Source organism: Haliotis cracherodii, unplaced genomic scaffold (genome assembly GCF_022045235.1).
Source record: "Haliotis cracherodii isolate W230 unplaced genomic scaffold, xgHalCrac1.p SCAF_1, whole genome shotgun sequence".
NCBI lineage: Eukaryota > Metazoa > Mollusca > Gastropoda > Lepetellida > Haliotidae > Haliotis > Haliotis cracherodii.
Genome location: NW_027266264.1, coordinates 21743375 through 21766079, shown reverse-complemented (window position 1 = coordinate 21766079; position 22705 = coordinate 21743375). Strand labels below are relative to the sequence as shown.

Here is a 22705-nt window from a genome sequence, read left to right as displayed (position 1 = left end):
GAAACCCGAATTCAGGCCATTCATATTCCCTCGGGCCCCGTTGCATCGTTCAAAGAGTACATGTCAAAGCTGAACAACCGGAATCCCGCTTTCTAATAGTTACCCACAAAACTGTCACTGCTCGTGATCCATGTTGGTACACTTCAAAACCGCTTGGCCACAGTCCTCTGTCCCAGATGGTGAAAACAATTGCCAAGGAATCACAAGTTAGTCGCATTTACACACATCATTGAGGGCCACCACTTTCACTCTTATGTCGCACGCCGGGGTAGTGGCACGTGGAATCAATCATCAAATTCCCTGGTAATAAAATCAACAGTCCTTGACACCGACACCGACACACCGGCCGATCAGAAAGAAATGTACTATTCTTCGATTCTGCAGGGTTCAGTCCTTCTAATTTCAATCTTGCACAAAATGTTAAAGAAAAATCAAATTGTTGCGAAACTGTCAACAACTACTTCCCAGAAAATAAGCAGGTAAGGCCTTTTCATGTAGTGTGGGCAGGGGGTACAGTACTACGACACACCAAACATTAAGCTCAATTCTGTCTCGTTTGGAGGGTTTATATAACAAAGCTGTTACTTATTTACTACGTAAAAACATGTATAATTGAACAGATAGTTGTTTGTTTTATTTTGACGAATATTATTGTAAAAACACAACGAAAGACACCTTCAACCCCTTTCAAAGACGAGTTCAATTGGCCTCTCACGCCAAGCAGGATTACATCGTCTTCCGCGGAAAGAAGGAGTTCGATCTTAACTCGTTCATGGTAGAATGGAGATGAACGTACTGTGTTTGAAAAATAGATTAATGTCAACGCTACCAGTTCGGTTTCAAATGAAATGTAGAGACAATCGAATTGGTCTGATATTAATCTAATGTTCAAATACAGTAAGTTTATCTCCTTGGTATACAACTTTTTCGAAACTATCTTAAACTTGTCCCACATCGTACACAAGGCTAATTTAAGATACTTATCGTACCTGTGACAGAGAAGTGAGTAGTGTGTGTTTCCCAATGCCGTCACGGTGATATCCGCGCAGCAGACGACAGCAACTACATAATCGACCCTATGAGATGGTTTATAAATTCTAGAGCCAGATTGCGGAAGCAGACACGACTATTAGTGTCGGTTGCCGTGCCGATTGTCAGCCCATCTGTTATTCCCATAGGATATAAAATGTATGGAGGACGCTATAATTTAATAATGCGTTACCATTTTCATGTTTACCGATGACAGTTTTCCCCATACACCACATCCATAAACGCCGTCGTCAGATGCCCAGCTATCGGAATAGGTCCACCAACGTACAAGCCAGAATAATGATTTACATTTATACATTTTCTCTGTTTTAACATACAAACCTCGTTCTTTCTACAAGAGCTGTAACGATATTTGTGCACACTGCAGCGCAAACAATTTTCTTATTAACAGGGAAAATTATGTTACCAGTGTACATATGTTCAGGCGACATTGATTTCATCCGAAAGTTAGGACGTCACTATTGATTACATTGTAAGCTGCCACTCGTTACTTGATTTGAAGACAATCATTTGTCATACATAGAAGGGTACTAGGCAAATGGTCAGCGACAGTATAGGGTAAATCAGTATCGATGGTACAACCAATACGCTATGCAGATAATCAACACTTACAAGCCTTTTGTCTTTCAGTGTTCTCACATCTTTCCATTTGTTTATACACGTCGTATACTTGTTTATATTATGTAATGGGGCATCTGATTAGAGGGTTCACTGTGTACCCTTAGAAGAAAATGAGATAATGGTCGTGTTTCTGCATTAGAGTTCCTATCGCCTATACTGTGTTACTACCTACTGGTAGACCTACTCCGATGATATTTTTGACTTTGTAATGTATTATAAGGGATATCCTACATGTACACCAATCGCCTTTATGTATGAAGGTTACTATACCACTTGACCGTCGCTAAGAAGTACAGGCTAAACTGCATTATTGTTTGTAGTAAATGATATAATAATCATGTAAAATGTTAATGGATCGACGGTACATATTTTACTTAACCAATATGCGGTAAACCTGTGAAGATCTGGGATAGAATAGGTCTTCAGAACCCATTCCTGTCGTAAAAGGCGACGATGCTTGTCGTAAGAGGCGACGAACGGGATCGGGTGTTCAGGCTCGCTGACTAGATTGATGCATGTCATTGTATTCCAGTTGCGTCGATGTTCATGATGTCAATCACTGGATTGTCTGGTCCAGACTCGATTATTTACAGACCGTCGTCAAAAAGCTGGAATATATTGCTGACTGCGACGTTAAAACAACAAACAAAGAAACATCACAAAGAACAGATCTGTGCTCTGTATTATTAGCCTGGTAAATGAAGCTGCAATGTTCCAAGTTGCAAGTGAGAATTTTACGAGAAGTAGGTGAGCACTATGTGTATTGTTCATTAATAGCATGACATTTCATTCTCGGATACTGATTTGTCATATGCATACAGAGTATCAGTTTCCGTGTTCAGGCCTAAGCGTTTTCATCAGATAATATTACCTTTGCACGTTGTATTGTCATATTTTCACGTATTGTGTTAGATGGTTGTCTTTCCTCTTCAGTCCTTGATTGCGTCCTGTACATGTTCAGAGGGCCAGCTATTAATAAGACAGAACAAGTCTCTTTTGGTTAAAACCAGTGACCCCATAGAAGGTTCTTTTTACACTGGACTTTGAATTAATGGTACTTGATTGACTTGAATGATTATCTTCACTGGAACTTTCGTATGTGTTTGATTGTTTGTTTCTTGTCTAACTCCGCACTCAGCAATATTATGTGATTGGGAGGGAAGTGTCATCCTTCGTGTGGTTACACTCGTTTCTGGACGTGAGCGTCCCACATTGTTTGACTTATGTCCATGATCTCGGCTTGTTGGGTTTGTTGATAAATATAATATAGCCAAGCTACTGTCGTTGATATTGGGTAAAAAATCGTCCATTTTTATTCATTAAATTGATGAGTAATAATGAGAGTATTCCTGAGGTTGCAGAACTTAGCCAGGAAATAAACTTACTTATCATATATATATGCAGTCACACATACGGAAAGAGGAAGTTTCACTTCTTCCTCAATATGTAAATCCTTACAGAGGGCTGGACCTGTCATTATGTCCTGGACGTGTGGGCGTACGCCTCTTAACTCAACTCTGTAACTGTCACTGGGGCATGTTTGTTGTGTCCGTGTTGACACAACGGCCGTATGTGTGCTGACTAGGTGCGATGGAGCTGACGTGTGTGTACTGCCTCTGTCTCCTCGCTGCTACACTAGGACCAGCCGGTATGTACCCGATACAGAATTACTGTCCCTGAGGTTGAGATTGTATGTGTTATGTGTGCGGTCATCTTATGTACATCGACATTGACATTCGAAGTCATTTAAATATGGTAAGAGTAAGTGAGTTTATATATATTTAGGGCATTTCATATCATGGCGTGTCCGCCTAATGTAGGAGGAAAGCGTAAAGTAACGTAGGGCGTTACTGACCTGGTGAAAACAACGAATATTGATATGACTTTGAGAGACCCAGTGTAAGTTTTACATAACTTTTCGGGAATATACATATATGAATAACATGTGACGTATTATATGCCATAACAAGTCTGCTATAGGCACATGGTTTCAGCATAAACGTTTAATTAGCCTCGCTTGTACTGGTATGGTCGACTTAGGCAGTTTGACACTGAACACAGTCAGGTAACGGAAGAAGCGTGTTAAACTGTCACATTCGCTACATTGATGTACATAAGTGTAAACGCGTGTTTCACAGTGACTTGCTGCATCTAACGGAAAGTACGTGGGTTCAACTGTCACTATGACTAACATCCAGATCACGGAAGATATCTACTGATTTAAGTGTAGTCAGAGTGACAGCTGAAACCAGGTGAACACTCGTGTTTACCGTTATCTGGATGAAGTAATAGTGACAATTGTACAGTTGTGTCTACCGTCATCTGGATGTTGTCAAAGTGACAGGCGAACACTAGTCTCAATCATTATCTGGATTAAGTAATACTGACAATTGTACAGTTGTGTCTACCGTCATGTAGACGTAGTCGTAGTGACATGTGAACACTAGTATCAATCATTATCTGGATTAAGTAATAGTGACAATTGTACAGTTGTGTTTACCATCATCTAGATGTAGTCATAGTGACAGGCGAACACTGGTGTCTACAGTGATTTAGATGCAGTAATAGTGACAATTGTACCGTTGTGTCTACCGTCATCTAGATGTAGTCATAGTGACAGGCGAACACTGATGTGTACAGTGATTTAGATGCAGTAATAGTGACAATTGTACAGTTGTGTCTACCGTCATCTAGATGTAGTCATAGTGACAGGCGAACACTGATGTGTACAGTGATTTAGATGCAGTAATAGTGACAATTGTACAGTTGTGTCTACCGGCATCTAGATGTAGTCATAGTGACAGGTGAACACCCGTGTCTACCGTTATCTGGATGAAGTAATAGTGACAGTTGTACAGTTGTGTCTACCGTCATCTAGATGTAGTCATAGTGACAGGTGAACACCCGTGCCTACCGTTATCTGGATGAAGTAATAGTGACAAGTGAACAGTCGTGTCTACCGTTATCTAGATGAAGTAATAGTAACAGTTGCAGACTTGTGTCTACCGTAGTCATAGTGATAACAGAACCCAGGTTCACTTGTGTCGACTACTCTCTCTCTCTCTCTCCTTAACTATGATTTATTTAGTAACATGATGTTTGCTTCTCCGTGCTGTCAGCCGTGTCTGTCAACCAGTCAGTCAGCACCTATGTTATGAATAATGCAATAACAAGCTGTGTCTGTAAGTGCATGAAAAGTGTTCAAAGATCTAGACTACGGGGATGTCAACTGAGTTCCAATGTTCCACAGCATCGCTACTTCGGGGTGTTTTCATCCAGCTCAATACTGAAATTCTGGTGGATTAAGGGGATTAAGGATGGAGCTCGAGGATAATAGTCTGTTCTTGAACTGTGTTCACCTTGACTTGTGTTCACTTCGAGGGATATAAATATTTTATTTGATTCATGTTTAACTATCAACAGTGTACCATGCTTTGCAAAAAAATGAGAGTGGAGCAGGTGGGGCAAAGACATTGATTGTTGGTGACAGAAGGCGACTTGTTAGTATTTGGTGTCTAACAACAGAGGCATGAGCAAAGAAAATATTAGGCATACAATGGTTGATAAAGTCAAACCCTATATAAAGCAGGTTAAGCAATGTTCAAAGTGCCTCAAATACAACCACACTGCTTCCCAATGCACCTACCCTAAAACTAAATGTAAAAAATGCGCACAAACAGACTGCACAGGCACATGCACACCCTGGTGCATCCACTGCAAATCCACCCAACACACCTCACTTTCAAACCAATGCCCACACAGACACACACTCACCCAGCAGGCCAACAAACACATAAACATAGAAACGGCTAAAATCCAAACACGAAAATTTGCTACACCTGCATCTAAACCACTCCTCCCTACACCACACCCAAACACCATCCCACAAACAAACACCACACCCATAACCGACAGCTCTGTCTGGGACCCCTACCGAGAAACCGCACCCACCTCACACACACAAGCAGCCACTCAACCAACCACGAACCCTCCCAAAACATCAACCCCCGCATGCAAAACAAACCTCAAAATGACCACCACAACACGACCCTCATCCAACCACCCTACAGCCCATATGGCAACAACGCTCTCCCACAAGCAAGCACAACAACAAAACACAAACACTAAGAAAACATCAGCTACACCCATCCCGCCAACACCTTCACAACCCTCCACATCACATGCCTCCCCCATGGAAACTCAACCAGCTAAACCTAATCCAACCCATGACGAAGATTTCTCCACTACTGAGGAAACAATAGACACTACTCCAACTAAAACAAACCAAACTTCCCAACCAGCCAACACCCCAAACCTAAATAACCTCACCTTACTCCTAGCATATATGCATAGTCAAAACTCACCAAAAGCTAGTATGGAATCCTTCCACAAAGTAGCTTTCAATCTAAAATTAACCGATCTTCCCTTCTTCCTCTTTAACCTCCATCTAAAAGAACTCACCGAATAAAATAAAAACTAAAAACTAAATCACCAATCACCCGAAACCAATAATGGAAGGACTAAATATTTTTCAGTGGAACGCCAACGGACTCACCTCCCACGGCCATGAACTAAAAACTAAATTTAAACTAAATAAAGGCCCTCACATTGCTTGTATACAGGAAACCAAATTCTCAAAAAAATCGAAATTCACACTACCTAACTACAACTCAGTTAGAACTGACAGAGCTAAACCGAAAACAAGAAGAGCCGCAGGAGGACTAATCATATTTATCAGGGAAGATATAAATTACGAAGAAATAAAAATAGACACGCCAAACCTAGAAGCCAACGGCATTAAAATCACATTAAATAACCGAAACATAAACATCATAAATATTTACCACTGGGCGGAACAAAAAGTCCAACCTGAGGATCTAAACAAACTACTCAAAATAAGCGATAAATCTACTATATTCCTAGGAGACTTTAACGCTCACCATCCTACATGGAGCATAGATGATAAAATAGATAATCATGGCAAATTAATCTCCGAATGGATAGAAACAAACGACCTAGTACTCCTTAATAGCAACCAACCCACGAGGTACGATAAGATAAACAAAAAAATGTCGGCTATCGACCTAACCATATGCACCGCAGATCTAGCCCAAAGCACTCAATGGGAAGTACACGACGTCCCGCTAGGTAGCGACCACTTCCCCATAAACATAACCATAGGAAATACAAACGTACCAATCCAAACAGAAAACCAAGAACCAAAATTCCATTACAACAAAGCTAACTGGGACCAATTCCAAGATATCTGCAACGAAGCTAACTTAAACGAAATAGAAAATAATGATCCAGAAACCTATTGTAAAAACCTAACAGACTATATAATAAACGCAGCCAAAACCTCCATCCCCTTCAAAACATCTAAGACAGGCAAACCGACGGTACCATGGTGGAATGAGGAAATAGAACAGACTAGACGAAAACGTAAATCAGCCTTCAATAAAGCAAAACGCGACTACAAATATTTAAACCAGGTTCAAAAACTAGTCCAAATAGCCAAAAGTAGAGACTGGAAAAAATTCTGCGAAGGTATAAATAACCGTACAGATGCCAGAACGGTCTGGCGCAAAATCCACGCCATTAGAGGCTTAAAACGACATAAAAAAACCCCTAACATTAACAACTCAACCAACCCCGCCCAAAAAGCAAATAATCTCGCCAACCACTTTTCGGCCGTTAGCAGTAACAGCAACTTCAGCCAAAAATTCCAAGATAAACTTAAAACAGAAAACAAACCCACAAAAGAACCAAACAATAACAATCTAGAAATAAATCAACCCTACACAATGGAGGAGCTCCTCTACGTAATCCGAAACAGGAAAAAGGGCACAGCCCCAGGATTAGACCTAACCTCTTACCAAATAATTAAAAAACTCCCCCTAAAACTGCTCCAGGCACTACTCAAACTATACAATCTCCTCTACCTAAACGGACAGGTTCCTACTCCCTGGAAACAGGCCCTAGTCATACCAATCCCTAAACCTAATAAACCAGCTAATCAAGCTAACTCATATAGACCAATATCCCTAACTTCAAACTTATGTAAAGTAATGGAATCAATGGCTAAAAATAGATTACAACATTACTTAACCCAAAATAACACCATAAACCCAGATCAAAGCGGTTTCACTCCTGGCCGCTCAACCCTAGATAACCTCGCCCGACTAGAACAAGATATTAAGACAGGACAACTAAATAAACAATATACCACAGGCATCTTCTTAGACTTCTCTAAAGCTTTCGACATGGTATGGCACGATGGGCTAATACAAAAACTTAAAAAAATAGGACTCAAAGGTCAGATAATAAACTACATCCAGGACTTCCTAAACAATCGTAAAATAACCGTGGGTATAGACCAAACTCTATCGGACCAATGTCCCCTAGAAAATGGCACTCCACAGGGCAGTATCCTCAGCCCCACCCTCTTCAATATAATGATAAACGATCTATTCGAGGGTCTATCCCCTAAAGTAAACATATCAAAATTCGCGGATGATGGAGCCATCTGGATCCGCACTAAAAGCATGAAAATGGCCAAAAATCTACTCCAAAAATCTCTTAATAAAATACAACAATGGGCTGACAAATGGGGCTTCTCCCTTAACTCAGAAAAAACAACAGGAATAGTATTCAAACATAAAAACATGAAACCCGCCTCCCCAATCCTCCAGCTAAACAATCAAACAATCAAATTTCAAAAACAAACCAAATTCTTAGGACTTATTTTCGATGAACATCTCACCTGGGATGCTCACATCCAAAACCTAACAACTAAATGCAGTAAAGACCTAAACACCCTAAGATGCCTAACTGGCTCTAACTGGGGAGCCTCCAAAGATACTCTCCTCTCTCTCTACATATCCCTAATTAGATCAAAACTAGACTACGGCTGCGCCATATACAACACCCTAAACAACTCTCTATCTAAAAAACTTGACTCAATACAATATCAGGCTCTCAAACTCATTACACGCACCCAACATGGCACCTCCTACACCTCACTTCAGGCCTTAACAGGAGAAATGCCACTAAGTCTACGCAGGGAACAGCTAAGCTTAAATTTCTGGGCCGCGTCCCAATCAAACCCTCTCATCCAAAACTTAATAAACCAAAACATCAGCCCTAAAAACCAAGCTCTAGCTCGTAAACACCCCTTACTTACCCCAATATCCCAAAGAATAACAAACTACCTAAATGAACACCAAATTAAAAATCTTAAACAAAACTGCAAACAATCAAATATCTTCACCCCTAAACTTAAAATACCCAAAATAGACACAACACTAGCTAGCCAAATAAATAAACAAACCGACCCAAACATAGCTAAAACTACCACACTAGCATACATACACAAAAATTGGCCAAATTGGTGTCACATTTACACGGACGGATCCTCAGATCCGACCTCCAAACACACGGGTTTCGGAGTCCATACCACACAACCAACTAAAACCACACAATCCTTCCGACTCCCAAATAACCAATCAATATTCACGGCCGAACTAATGGGCATGGCCTCAGCCCTCCACAATCAAGAATCCAAAAACAACCAAAAAATCCTAATACTTACTGACTCCCTAAGTGGACTACAAGCCCTCCAAAACAAAAATACCAAAAACCGACCTAAATTAATAAATCAAATACTTAAAAGCTCCAACGACCTAACAAAAGCAGGCAAACAAATAACCTTCTTGTGGATACCCGCCCACGTAGGAATATACGGTAATGAAAACGCCGATAAAGCAGCTAAACTATCCCTCAAAATCCCAGAAATAAGCTTAAACTTACCCATCTCAAAATCAGAAATTAAAAGTGTAAACAAACAAAAAATCACAAAAAAATGGCATAACCTATATCTAAACTCAAATAGCCAAATCAAAAGAGTGCTCAGCAAACCACTAACCAAACCAAAAATTCTCCATCCATCCAAAAAAATCGACAGAGTAATCACTAAACTCCAAACAGGACACACCAACCTAAATAACCACCTAAAAAAATTTAAAAAACACACTACAGGTAACTGCCCACACTGCAAACAACCAGAAACCCCAGAACACGCACTCATCCACTGCACACACTACCTAACACATCGAACCGCATTACAAACCACCCTCAATATAAACAAGGCTCTCACTCTAGAAGCAATACTAAACCCACAAAATAAACTAGAAAACTTCAAGGCCTTAGGCGTATTCTTAATAAAAACGGAACTAATAAAACGCATCTAAAACCATAATAACCTACCAAATCAAAATCACAAAAACAAACAATCATCCACCATACCCAGCTCCCTTAGTTCTCCTCCCCAACCCCATCGGCATCTATTCCAAATCTCAAAATTCCCAAATTCTATATAAGCAACCCCTAAAGCCCCCTCTTGGGTTGCACAGACCACCCTCGCCCCTTTCGGAAACACATTAAATGGCCTGGCCGGGCCCGTGTGCGAAATACGCGTCAGTCGGAAAGCGCACGTTAAATCTCCAAAGTAAGTAAGTAAGTAAGATAAAGGAACAGTTCATGTTACCATAAGAACGCAATTGCATTCAATGGATTGGCAGAATTCATGAGGAATTACATCACAACTCTTGAAACCAGGACAGCAAGAACGACGTTTGAACTGGTATTTGGAGCTCAGATAATTCACTTGGCACAATGTTATATTCTGAGATTAAACTTTAGTGTGGCTATATCCAAACTGCATAAGAAATGTGAACCAGGAGTAAATAAACCAATTCTCCAGCGTCCAAAGTAAAATCCTAAATTTGATGTGTTGCGTGGGTGTGTGTTGGGTGCCACACCATTATGTGTATTTGAAGGTAACATTACTAGTGCAGTGTACACTGGTATTCTACGGGGATATCTCCTTCTAATAGCACAAGTTTGTATGAAAACGATTGGGTAACCCAGCAAGACAATGATCCAAAACATAGAGCGAAGCATTCTCAGGAATGGTTGAACGAACAATATGGTACACTCTTTGAATGGCCCAGCCAGAGTCCGGACCTTAACCCAATTGAAAAATATTTGCGGAGTTATGTTGACATTCATGTCAATAAAACATCTCATAAATATATGTGATATGAAAGCAGAGGTGATGAGATATTTTTTAACGTTCTTAAAAGGCAGTATGCTTCGCCGCATAGAAGCATATAGTCGGATAAGAAGAGGTGTGACAAAATATTGAACAGTTTGCTGTTTTGTTCTTTTTGGTAAGCAGTGTTTGACAAACTTATCTTTTGAGATAAACTTCATATACTCATACTGACCATCATAATGTAATATACTATTAAAATAACATGTCCTATCTGTTCCCAAGGAAATTAGTAATAAAAACACACAAACAACAACAACAAACAATTAATCTCTTGGTCTATAACTTAATAAATCTATAATTCACGATGTTCTCATTCTCAATAATTTCTGTTCAAACTATGCTATGCTTCCTTAAGCTAACTAACTAACTATGTCACATGAAGTATAGAAAACTTGACCATGAACTCAAGACAGAGTAAGGCAGAATATGCCGCAGGGTGAGAGGGTCCATGTCCTTTGTAGACGCAATATTTCACCTCGTACCTCTTGAGTAGTTTGTGTGATATATGATTATATGCGAGAGATATTTCATAACATGACATTTTTTATGGATAACGATACTTCTATTCATTTTCACGACATTTCAGAGCTACTTCTTGCTCCTTCATTGGGTTTATCCTGAATGAGCGCGTAGGGTTAATTTATATATACAGGATAATATGTTTACACAACATACGGTGGGGTGAATGTCCAAGATAACAATATAATGATAAAGCCAATGATATAAGATTGATATACAAAGAAAACAATATAATGACGACGCCAGTGAGTGAGTGAGTGAGTTTGGTTTTACGCTGCTTTTAGCAATATTCCAGCAATATCACGGCGGGGGACACCAGAAATGGGCTTCACACATTGTACGGGACTCGAACCCGGGTCTTCGGCGTGACGAGCGAACGCTTTAACCACTAGGCTACCCGACCGCCCCGACGACGCCAGTGAGATTAACGGGAAAGAAAAAAATGAGTACACCGAAGGTGTAGTGATTTGGCTAAGTGTTATAACGCGGAGCGGAGTGCAGATGTTTTTGATGAAATAATGACCCTCCCCTAATGCTTGTCAAATTGTAGATGACGCTTTCCATGACCCTGTACATTGTTTTTTGACCCCCGAAAAGTCAAAATGCAAATGAACTTTCTGTCTGGTTATAAACATGACATTTTTTATGACCCCCTAAAACATTTGGTAATGATATGTATTTAGTATAATGAGTATTTAGCAATATTACAGCATTATCAAGGCGGGAACACCAGAAATGGGCTTCACACATTCTTTTGGGGAATCGAACCCAGGTCTTCGGCGTGACGAGCTAACACTTTAACCACTAGTCTATCCCACCGGCCCTCTAATGTGATGAGAGAGGGCGAGTGTTAGTTATTGTATTCTACAATCGGTAGTACGGCGGCTGTATTACAACGTTCCGCGCCGTTTGTACACAATAAGACACAATCAGCAAAGTCACCACCCCTCTCGTCCAATGCGATTAGCATGGGATACTCCTATTTTATTCTGCCCCTCGAATCCCCAAAGGATTCATCTTACAAAGACTGATCGTGTGTACTGCTTTCATATTAGTGTGATTATTTTGAGTAGACATGTAAAGGATAGAAACTCTAGTTTGTGGATATGTAACCAGTCACGTGTCTTCGGAATATCGTAGAACTTCTAACTTCTGACGTGTGTGGGGCGGTGGGTAGCCTAGTGGATAAAGTGTTCGCTCTTTCCGTCGAAAGCCCGTGATGGAGTCCCACAGAGGTACAATGTGTGAAGCCCATCTCTGGTGTCCCCGCTCTGATGTTTCTGGAAAATTGCTAAAAGCGACATAATGCCACACTTAATCACTCACCTACGTGAATCAGTATTGGTTGATGTCCATTCCATGTATGAATTTATTAATTCATTTATGACATGATAGCAGTCTAAGTTGCTAATATATTTCTCCTTTAACATTACAGTGGATGGTGCAAGTAATTGCTTTCAAAGCACCTTAACCAACGTCGTTGCCTTAGCAGCGTTCTGTGAGAGTACATGTGGCGATGTGTACCTTAAAGATATGTCATGACTACTTTGTTCCAGTTGCTGCTTCGTGTAGCGGCCGTTGTAACGCTGGGGACGTCGGAGACTGCTTCTGCAACAACCGTTGCCGTCGACATGGAGACTGTTGTCATGACTACCAAGATGCATGTACTACCCAGATTTCAAAAAGGATAGGTTAGTCACCTTCATCCATTAATAGTGACCCTACCACGATCAATCTCGACTCAATATCCCTCGGTGTCGTAAGAGCAGACAATAAAGGAGATTGTGTGGTCAAGTTCTGTGAACTGAGTCTTTATGTGACATCTTACACTTGTTAATTGTTGTTTAATTAAGAAATAAACGACTCGTGGACTCGTTGTTTATCGTACAAAAACACTACAGGGAGAATTAACCACGAGAGGAGATATCAACATTATGTACAGCCTCTTTGAGGATGTTGATTAAATGTACATTCAAGCTTTTAAAATATTAACCCCTAATGATGACTCCCTCAATAGAATACGACCTCGGCAACGTCGGACAAGTCTATTTTATGCACATGTGGGTATTTTCCGCATATTCTCACAATCCTCACGTCGACTTCCTGTACCTTATCTTCCAATACCGATTGTCATATCTCTCCCGGTTTGGGATGCGATCGTTCGGCCAACGCGTTTATCTGCGTTGCCCTGCTACATATATGGGGAACAACTCACCAGACACTTCCCTCTTAAAAATAACGTGTTCGAATCTCCAGAAATTACGTCATGATAGAACAATGTTTTGTCATGAAAAAACCACGCTTCGTTCTTCATTGCTCTTTGCGATTTAGCTATCTGATATTGTCGCATTCAGCACTATTCCAGCTGTGAGACGGCGGTCTTTTATTAATTAAGTCTGGATCAGAAAATCTAGCGATTGACATCATGAGCATCGACCTACGCACTTTAGATACAATGACATGCAAGTCAGCGAGCCTGACCACACCATCACTTCAGTCGCCGATTACCACAAATATGGGCTGCTGGAGACCAATTCTCGAGTCCTCGTACCCGGAAGGCGTGGTGTGTTGATCACATTTACTGGTTTGCCTGGTCCTGGAACAACTGGAACATGGCTGATTTTCCGAAATAACCGCAATGAAATGCACACATTACAAGAGACTCAGTTTTAGGTACGACGAGGCATTTATACAGGGAGCTATGGCTGTATTGGGGTTGTTCACGCGGTTTTGACACATGCATCGTTGCAGCCACACCTCCGACATCGGGTTCGTGTTCTGGTCGATGTACCGTTGGCAGAGTCGGAACCTGCTTCTGTAATGACCAGTGTCGGCGACATGGAGACTGTTGTCATGACTACGTGGATGTCTGTTCAAGTGGAGTTGTACCTGAAGCAACGCCAAACAGCCGATCACTTGTCACCATGCGTTCTAACGGTAAGTCCCCTGAGTGAGTGAGTCAAGTTCTACGCTGTTAGCGACTTTATCCACGAGGCTACCCTTCCGGCCCTAGACGTGTATGAGATGGATTAGAGTTTAACGCTGATTCAAACAATATTTGTGAACACCATACTTCTGTATCACTTATGACTTAAAGTTGCATTACCACACCGTGATATAACTGAAATATTGTTCAAAGCGGCGTTAAACCACTAATTCTATTGGCGTGAGTGAGAGAGTGGGGGGCACAATCGCAAATCGAGCCCAGGCCTACAGAGTGGCGAGCGAACGCTTCAACCATTATGCTACAACATCTCCCTTGACGTATTGGAAGGCTTTTGATTTGTTTGAATAGTTTAACATACATTACCTACGGTTTAGTTTCACCTGTAACGGTATTTCAGCTACCCTGACGGAAGTGGTGGCCGGACTGTGGGCGTCCGACGTGAACCGCCTTCCCCTCTCCGAGTTCAGCCTCAACTTCCAGAATCACACTACTACCCGTGACACCAGCGACAGAGCAGTGTATCCGTAAGTGCGCGTCCACGTTACCTTAGCCAACAAAGGCTTGTCTTTCCCAATACACATTTAATACACATTATTTAGAAAGAATATACCGTTTTGGTAGTACTAACTGCAAATATTACAGGTTTAGTAATTCGGTAATGAGTAAGTGAGATTGGTTTAATCCCGCTTTTAACAGTATTTCAGTTATATCACGGGATGAAAGTCCTAAGTGATGCAGGTCTCAGACGTTTACTATATTGGTGAAACCATCGAACACGGGTATGATGCTGACACATCTAGAAACATAATCGGGGCGAACAGGAATTCGAACCTGCAATCATAGGTTTCGCTGCTGAGCATATTGCGGCGCCTTAGACTGACTAGCCACTCATGCCCCACACCAGCCATTAGTGTAGTATTGTCGTGCAACTATTCAGAAATATACAGTCATTCTCGTATATTAAGCCCTCTGTGCCCGCCGTGATATTGCTGGAATATTGCTAAAAGCGGCGTAAAACCATACTCACTCACTAAGCCCTCTGTGATTATTGTGTTTCAGTCTGTTCAACAATATCAGCCATGAGTTCTTCAACAGAAACACATACAGACTATTCATCAACCTCCTTGACAACTACGACCCCAACGTCCGTGTGCTCGAGACTCTGACGGCTAGCGAGAGACATGAAACCGAGGCTTTCCTAGATGGCGTCGTAGCTACGGACACAATGTCCTTCCTCCGTCATTATCTAGCGCAGCAAGGCGAGTGAGAGTAAACAGTGCCGTAGCAAGCCGGGGAGGGCAACCGGGACTTCTTTTCATAGAAATAGGTTACTTGCGCAATCCCCCACCCCCACCCGTCAAAAAAGTTAACTACGGCCTTGGTAAACGTTGTCCATAACTACAGCCAGCAATAATCGAGCAATTATCCAGCTATGTCACGACAGTATAGGGCAGTTATAGTGATTGAGTTGTGTTTTGAGCAATACGGTTGTAATATCATATATCAAGGCGGGGGACACCCGAACTGAGCTTTACACATTGTACCAATATGGGGATTTGATCCGGGGCCTTCGGTGTGACGAGCGAACGCTTTAACCAGTGGACTACCCCGCCTCCCATCACCAGATATAGACAGCACGGGCAGCGAGCCACGCCGTCGGGGAGAGATGATACGCAAAGACCCAGGCCAGCAATTCTTGACCACTCGATTTTAAGTGTTTTCCACTAACGGTATTTGATGTTAACTACACATATTCAAATTAATCCCAAGACATTTGATTGGATAACCATGCAATTTTTTGCGTTTATGTTTCTACACACCGGAAAGAAATTAGGCCACACCCACTTCCGCTTAACTGTTTCCTGATTAGCTGATAATAGGTTGGGCGGGGCTTGTGTTGCATTATTGCGCTGAACATATCACTAATTTCGTATCTTTCTCGCCAGTGTTTTGTATTAATGCTAAAAAAAATCTTTGATGAGCTTTTTGTTGTCTTAGTTATCAACAAGAATTAATCGACTTCAATATGAACGTTGAAAACGATGTGCACAATTTGTGTGAAGCCCTACGGGGATTTGCAGAGTATGCACACGGGATTTTACGTTTTAACCTCAATATACTATTAAAATCAATTCTTTACAAATAACAATATCTACACTTGATGCTTCAGGAGTGATTCAAGACACGACCATCGATTTAAGGAATCTGCTGAAAACTCTTTGGTTTGACCTTTACCCTCGGAGGTCACGTGGTGTGGTCAGCAGCAGCGGGTTTGAGCACGTGATGGTTGGAGAACTAAGAGGGAGCAGAGTGACAGGCTTCCACAACTGGATTCAGTTTTATCTCGAGGAACAACAGGGGCGTTTGAGTTATGAAGGATATGTGACCAAGTTGGAGGTAAAGGGTGATTACATGCAATACTAGCATAGGGTTACCGGCTGATTTGGTTTCATTAACAACGTTCACACACTGATACATACAGATGGTCGCAAGTTATTTAAATGAACGTTTATTATTGAACTAATACAATAGATCATTGAAATATATCAAGAAATTAATTTTATTTGACTTTAATCATGGCCAATTTTGTAGCTTCTAACCACGTAGTGTAAATACTAGTAATGTGAGTAATATTGATTATCGGATTTAGCCTGCCAGTATAGACGAGTTTTCTTCCACTTTCCGATTGCCATCATTGTCTTTATGTCTAGCAATGTTCCAGCAGCTCTAGAAGACTTGAAAGAGCGTCATACGACTCTTTGCTCAAACTTTGTTTAATCACGATTACAGCATTCAATGCCGAAGTAATGCTTCTAAAGTTTATGGTAGATATGTGGAAGACAATATCATGCAATTCCCTGTTTTGACTTGTACCAGATGTTCCCGTGATTGCTCGTGTGAACACTTGACTTGTGTTTGCATGTGTTTGTGACGGTGCCACCGGTGGGTTAGGATATTATTATACTCACCTTTTCCCGAAAACCTGGTACCATCACTATTTGATACATGCTGATAACGCATGCTTATAATATAGTCGGAATTTACAAGGACATTTCTTATGATTTTGCTGGGTAGCCTAATGGTTAAACCGTCATGCCGAAGACCCAGTCTCCATTTCCCACATGGCTACAATGTGTGAAGCCCGTTTCTGGTGTCTTCCGCCATGATACTTCTGGAATATTGCTAATTTCGGCGAAAAACCCAACTCACTCACACATTCACTCATTTTTATAATTTTGGAAAAAAAGTTTGCCACATGTAGCTGAAGCTACACGTCCGCGGGCATACATTAGAATCCCGTAATCACAAGGGAAGAGGTTCTTCATGGAAAGGATTTCATGTTTGACCAATCTGTCAGGTCTGATTATGTTGCTGTTTTGTTAAGTCTAAACAACATCTCAAACAAGAAATAAACAACTCTGCTATTGAATGTGTTAATCTGTATAACAGTGCAGTGTAGAACGTAGACTTGATTAACTATTCACACTACTTGTAGCAGAGATTTCTGATGATTATGAGAAGTGTTTTGTTTTAAAGTATATGTAAAATATGCCTGTTTCAGCCGTATATTCTCGGGGCCCGGTTCACGTGGAAAGGAGGGCGGAAGCAAGTCGGCAGTATGTTTGTGGGCGTGTCTCCGGAGTTCGACATGGCTGTATACACCTTGTGCATTGCAATACATCCCGGGGGTGTCTGTCAGTTCAACTTCAGGGGACACAATATAACAATCAAGACCTATGACAATGCAAATGTTCAAGGACTCCAAGTTGCAACAGCCTTCATTAGAATGTAACTGTTATATTTTTGCTTCTTTTTTTACGTCGAAGTCAGCTTAACTTTAGCTGAACGGCCGGACTAAAAAAAGGTAATACGCTTGAAAACTGTATTCAACGACAAATATACAAACGTTATCAAAACATTACATGGCTGGCAACAGAAGCCGAAACACTACAAACCTAACGTCCAAAGCACAACTATGATACCATCAACTAATCATGTCTTGTGTTTCATTTGGGTTGAACCAACCAGTTTCATTCATAGATTTCTGTCATATTAAAGGAGAATTTTGTATCCAGAGGTGAGGCTTTTTCAGCAACAATTACAAAAGCAGATTATTTTTTAAATTTAAAATTATGAGCCTGACGTTTTTATGAGAAAGCACCTTGCAACAATGTCATTTTTTTTGTTTCGACAATTTGAAGTATAATTATGTTTGTCCAGAACTGTCGGGGAGAATTTATTTTTTTCGATAGAACCATCTTGTACCACTACCTGGATACCATTCAGATACACGAGTCGTTTGAATGTCTTGTTGCTTAAACCTACAGCTACTTGTCAGGTGAATGTATTGCCATTAAATGGGTAGCATCTATTTGGATGCATGTATTGTTTGAATGTCTAACCACTAGACCAAGTAATGTGTGGCTTGAATGTCTAGCCACTCGATCACCTAATGTGTTGCTTGGATGTCTAGCCACTAGACCAGGTGCATGTATTGCTTTAATGTCTAGCCACAATAACAGTAGCATGTATTGTCTGAATATCTTGCCAATAGCCTAGGTAATGTACTGCCCTAATGTCTAGACACTTGACCAGGTGCATGTATTTTTTTATTCCTAGCAAATAGACCAGGTGCATGTATTATTTGAATGTCTTACCACTAGACCAGGTAATGAAATGTTTGTAAATCTTGCCCCTAGACCCGATATTATATTGTTTGAATTGCCATTAGACCAGATGAACGAACGAACGAACGAACGAACGAACGAACGAACGAACGAACATATTTCCTCCAGAATATATATCCGAAGATTTACAAGATCTCTGATATTTCTCAGAGCCAATACATGGTGCTAGTATTTACATGAATATGTGCATTATTAACACAAGAGCTGTTGCTATACAACAAATGTAAAGAGGGGTTAATATAACATATTTTTCAAATTTAAGATATATTAACGTAATATTAGTGTTATGTTTTCCCAAGTACGCTGGTTTATGATCATATTTCCAGATTGTATTTAAACTGTCCCCAGAATCGTACAAGCATATCATTCTCTTCCAGAAATTCAATTTGAACATAACGTCCAACATCCAGTTGTCAGTTAGTCAGCCATATATGTATTGATTAAATGTCTGTCTCCCTGTGCTCCTCACATTTCTTGAAAATAGTAACATGAAGACGTGTCAAAACCCAGAGGATAAATGCACCGTGTAAAAAGAGGAATTTTACGTTGATAGAAGACGATCACCACTTTGTTCTCATTTGCCCATTTGCATAACGTCTACGCTGTGCATAGCTACTTCAAATTCTGTACCTCCAGTTATCTTTAAGTTTGAAGAATTAATGTCTTCTGTAAATACCAATTGTATTAAAGTCCATTGCAGCTTATATATTCCTTGCAATAAAGTTACGGATAAGACAAGTGGTATCAATTATTTGAGATATATTCTGTACATATGATATCCACACATATTTGTACTATAGGCCTATAGCCTGTTAGTTTTCCCTTCAATAAAAAGATATTGATACCGTATTGTTTGGATGTCCAGTTTCTTGCCACATACATGTATTGTTTGAATGTTTTGTTACTATTCACATACATGTAGTTTTACAGGCAAAGTATAGTCGGTCACACGTGCTGTATTGTTTCATACGAGGGTGGCTTACATGCACCACGTGACTCTTCTCTGTCACGTGATATCTCACAGAAAATGGAGTCATACGATGGAGGAAGAGCTGTCACGCGATAATCTGGCAGAAATACTCTTCTGTTTTGAGCGTTATCGCCTCTTTCTTGTAATTCAACAGACTCTTCTAACGTGGAAGAAGTACATGCTGGAGGAGCGTCTCGCTCTTCGTGCGTCACGCCGACGGTTGGTTGTCTCCATCTCTTCTGCGCCCGGCAGATGTAGCATGTAACACAGAGTGTCAGCAAGGTCACGCCTAGCAGTAAACCTACCCCAGTGAAAACCGCTGTTAGCACGCCATAGCTGCTGGTTGGTTTGTCTGCTTTGTGAGAGTCTGAAATACCCGTTGAAATACATGTGAACAAATAAGATAAGTAGATAGATCTGCTTCTGAGAAGAAAAGTACCAGTATCAGTGTCAACTAACCTTGAAGTTTACAGTTATACCCTGTGAAGCCTGTCCGGCATCGGATGCAAGACGCCTGCACACAATAACAGTTGGCTGGACACTCTGCAAAGGAATTGCGTCCGTTTGATTGAGGCGAAGCATTTGTTTGTTGTTTGATGCCGCACTCAGCAATATCCCAGTTACGTGACGGCGGTCTGCAAAAAATCTAGTCAGGACCAGAAAGTCCAGTGATTGTTATCATGAGCATCGACGTACGCGAGCCTGACCACCCGATCATATTACTCGCCTCTTACCACAAGCAGAATCGTCTCGTACGACAAGCATGGGTAGCTGAAGACCAGTTCTAAACCGGATCGTCACTGGTAGCTTACCATTGGAGTTGAATTATAGTTCTTTGTCGTAAAACATGCTAAATTGTAAAAATATCAAATTGCACTTATATGTAATGTATTGATGTCTGGATGTTATACGTATCAACATGCGCTGGAAATTGTACTCACTCAACTTGAAGGCATATTATACTAGGGGCCTAGAATCATTTCTGACATGAACTACATTAAATGGATAAAGTATGAAACTGGAAAGGATTATAGAGGTAAAATAAAGATCCACGATGCACCCGCATCCCACCTTCGGTAACCCTGCCAGGAATTAGCATTTCTGCGCTTCCCACCGAGGAATCGTGTAACATGAAGGAAAATGCTATGAATTCCAACAGAGGGTCTGTCTAATACCGACTTTATACTTACAGGATGACTACAGGAATCGGAAGTTCTATTCAAATACAGATATCATGTGCCCTTTGTACGAAGAAACAACCCTCCTAAGATATAAATACACCGGGAGTGAAATCCAAATTTCACACATCACTCCCTGGACTAACGTCATAGATTCTTGAACAAGGAAGATAATGTACAACTCTCGTGCGAACAACTCTCGTGTCATTTTTACCAGAACGTCAGATTCCTATATTGTATGACCTACCATTTTGTAGGGGCGGTGTGTCAGTTCGGGTACACCGGGCGGTGTTCTTGTCACATACAGGACAACCGTCTGGGCACCGGGTGTTACACCTGGACCCATGCCAGCCGTCTCGACACCCTCCGTTGCAGTAGCCGTGCGCACACACCAGCCGTTCCTCACAGTTAGTAGGACAGGACTGAGAACCGGGTTTGCATACAGTGCATGTTCCCTCTCGACATCTGAGGCAGTTCCGTACCGGACAATCTGAAACACAGGCTACCTTCTTATAAAAATATCGGGAACCGGTCTTCGGCGCGACAGGCGAACAGAGCCCCTTCCCAGCAATGGCTATCCTTATTGTTTGTTCACGCAATGCCTCAAAATCTTGGAGCTGATCTGAATTCGGAATTTATTTAAAAAACATTATATTCATTAATAATATTATAAAGACGTTACATTTAACAATGAAGAGTTATCTGTAACCCAAAATACGATGTGACTAATTGGCCACAAAAGGTCAGCCAATGTAGACGTTCATCGTGACAACAACACGCATTCACGATGGCAGTGATTGATGTACTGATGACTGATAGTTAGGATGATATGAACTATGTTTCCCTGCAGATGAAGCATCCATTTCATTGTTTACACAGCGAACCGCACAACACCACAGACCACGGTAGTTCGATGCCGTTTTGTTATGTTTTGGTTTGAAACTTCAGCCAATTTATTTCCATTTTAAAGTGTTGTATATTTCTTATGGCGAACGAAAATAGCACTTCATAACTTTTGTAAAGTAGACAGAAACAAACAAACAAATACTCAAACATTAAAAGCCTTTGAAGTTAAAACTCCAGTACGCTTTAATAATCTAGTCCACTATTAGAACGTGTCGCCAGTGTCGCCAGAGACTAGTTCCGTTTGCGGACAAATAAACTCGTTCTGCTTGACTTAAGCACAATAGGTATCTTTGTTGTGATGGTTTTATGTACTGTAACAAATAGAAGACATTTAATGATTCATTACAGACGCACCTGTATCCAGTGTTATAGCTGTTCGGGATGCACCAAGCAACAGGATCCCCAGCAACGTAATGGCTGACATCTCTGGGGAGTGTTATCTTCTTTGAACCGCATCAGTATCCTCAGACACGTGTCGGTTCGGCTTGTAGTGACTTGAACATCCAGGGCTATCTTATGAACATCTTCGATAAGTCTTTAAAATGTCATGTTATTCTACGTGTTTCTTCTCCGTACGGAATAAATCTGAGGAAAGCAACGGCTATCACAAGCAACACTTACCACTTACAACGTACTATTCCAATATCAACGACATAAATTATGAATAGAGGAATACTGTCTCACTATTTCAATGAATGAGTGCTTGAACAA

The 22705-nt window shown here is 40.9% G+C and overlaps 2 protein-coding genes across 2 annotated transcripts; one reads left to right on the top strand and one right to left on the bottom strand.

Annotated features, from left to right (window-relative positions):
• Nucleotides 1-3234: 3234 nt before the first annotated feature.
• Nucleotides 3235-19782, top strand: LOC139461924 (uridylate-specific endoribonuclease B-like). The gene is made up of 7 exons (XM_071243414.1): nucleotides 3235-3319; nucleotides 12862-12996; nucleotides 14057-14242; nucleotides 14650-14776; nucleotides 15312-15511; nucleotides 16423-16649; nucleotides 17815-19782. The coding sequence occupies exons 1-7, from the start codon at nucleotides 3262-3264 to the stop codon at nucleotides 18043-18045; spliced, it is 1164 nt and encodes a 387-aa protein (XP_071099515.1). The 5' UTR covers nucleotides 3235-3261; the 3' UTR covers nucleotides 18046-19782.
• A 103-nt stretch (nucleotides 19783-19885) lies between these two features.
• Nucleotides 19886-22418, bottom strand: LOC139461913 (notch homolog 2 N-terminal-like protein C). Its single transcript, XM_071243404.1, has 4 exons — nucleotides 22349-22418; nucleotides 21336-21578; nucleotides 20370-20453; nucleotides 19886-20277 (listed from the first exon to the last, which is right to left on the bottom strand). Exons 1-4 carry the CDS (start codon nucleotides 22416-22418, stop codon nucleotides 19886-19888), a joined length of 789 nt encoding a protein of 262 aa, XP_071099505.1.
• Nucleotides 22419-22705: the final 287 nt, after the last annotated feature.